At 40.6% G+C, this 1372-nt stretch overlaps 2 protein-coding genes across 2 annotated transcripts; both read right to left on the bottom strand.

Moving 5' to 3' along the window:
• LOC106310466 (DNA ligase 1-like) lies at positions 1-790 on the bottom strand (the record flags this gene model as incomplete). The annotated part of the gene is given in 1 exon segment (XM_013747699.1): positions 1-790. A coding segment is annotated over 1 exon segment (682 nt), but the record flags the coding sequence as incomplete, so codon positions are not given.
• Positions 791-799: 9 nt separating this feature from the next.
• On the bottom strand, positions 800-1372 carry LOC106309101 (uncharacterized protein At3g43530-like; the record flags this gene model as incomplete). The annotated part of the gene is given in 2 exon segments (XM_013746169.1): positions 800-961; positions 1036-1372. Coding segments are annotated over 2 exon segments (429 nt in total).

Below are 1372 nucleotides of genomic sequence, written 5' to 3'. Positions count from 1 at the left end.
TCTCACTCTCACTGTCTTCCTTGTCTTGCTCATCAGCCTCACTATTTTCCTTCTCTTTCTCATCCTCTTGCTGAGCATTGTCATCAGCCTCTTTCTCTTCCCCTTCTTCATCATTTTTTCTCTCAGCCTCTTGCTCAGTATTCTCGATGTTATCGTTCTCTTTCCCAGCCTCTTGCTCAGCATTAGCTTTGTCCTTCTCAGAATTAGCTTTCTCCTTCTCTTCATATGTACCATAGTCCCACTGTCGAAAATCCATGTCTTCACCATGACTCGGCTCCACCTTACTCTCAATAGAAGTTAGCTTGTCTTCCATTTTCTTAGCCCTTCTTTTCAAAATCCGCTGGTTCTTTTCAATATGACTCATCCTTGAGCCTAGAGCCTCTAGCTTTGTCTCCACCGTTACGTGAAGTCCAACAAATCCTTCTCCCATGAACTCCAAAATCCTCTCTTCCAGACCTTGCAACCTCGAATCTAAACCAGAATTAGAGGATGATCCTTCTGCAAACGTCACCTTTTCTTTGTCTTTATTTTTTGGCAACACTCCTCGTGCAGCTTGATCTAACTCATATAGCTCTTTCCACCAAATATTCTTCTGCTTCACATTTAACCAGTAGTTCCAAGTATCACTTGGGCTGCCCTGACGGTCATACTCTCGCTCCTCATCAATGATACGAGCCAGCATAATTTGCTCACCAATAGTTGGAACTAACACACTGTTGATAACCTGAAAATAAAACAATAAGTTAGATCAGTTAAATTTTATGTTCATCTAGCTTCTACTATAACTATATACATGTACCTATGTGTCTCCAACTACAGCATATATGTCTTCCAAAGGATAACCCTTAAGACTGGACTTTGTAAATCGGCTCTTGCACATCCTTGGACAGTCTTCACTACAGTCGTCTGAATAGATTCTAAACGTTTTCTCCAAATCCGGAGTACACTCAAAAGCCAAAACCTAGTACATCCATTGTCACAGTGTTAGATTTCAATTATATAACAACTAAAAATTTACAAAACTATATGATTTACCTCTAAAGGGATTATGAATCCAGGAAAGGCGCATGCCTCTTTCACTTCACCCTTCAGATTGTTCATCACGTGCTTAATCTCCTTTATTGCATCCTCAAATGTTAGACGACCCCAGGGAAATGATCTGCAAGCATCTAAATCGTCAATCATCCTTAATATGAAGAGGTCTAAATGTCCAGAATCCTTCGGCTTTCCTCTGATAACCCGACCAAGAAAAAACAAGACAGTCATCTTCAATCTATCTGGACACGGTGGCATAGACAACATCTTCTGCTGCACATCGCTGATGGTGATCTTCTTTCTGTCATGGAAGTAATAATCCACAAACTTATAACCC

This window comes from Brassica oleracea, chromosome C8, assembly GCF_000695525.1.
Source record: "Brassica oleracea var. oleracea cultivar TO1000 chromosome C8, BOL, whole genome shotgun sequence".
In the NCBI taxonomy this organism is placed as follows: domain Eukaryota; kingdom Viridiplantae; phylum Streptophyta; class Magnoliopsida; order Brassicales; family Brassicaceae; genus Brassica; species Brassica oleracea.
Note: the sequence above shows the minus strand (reverse complement) of the source record. Positions and strands in the feature narration are given on the sequence as shown.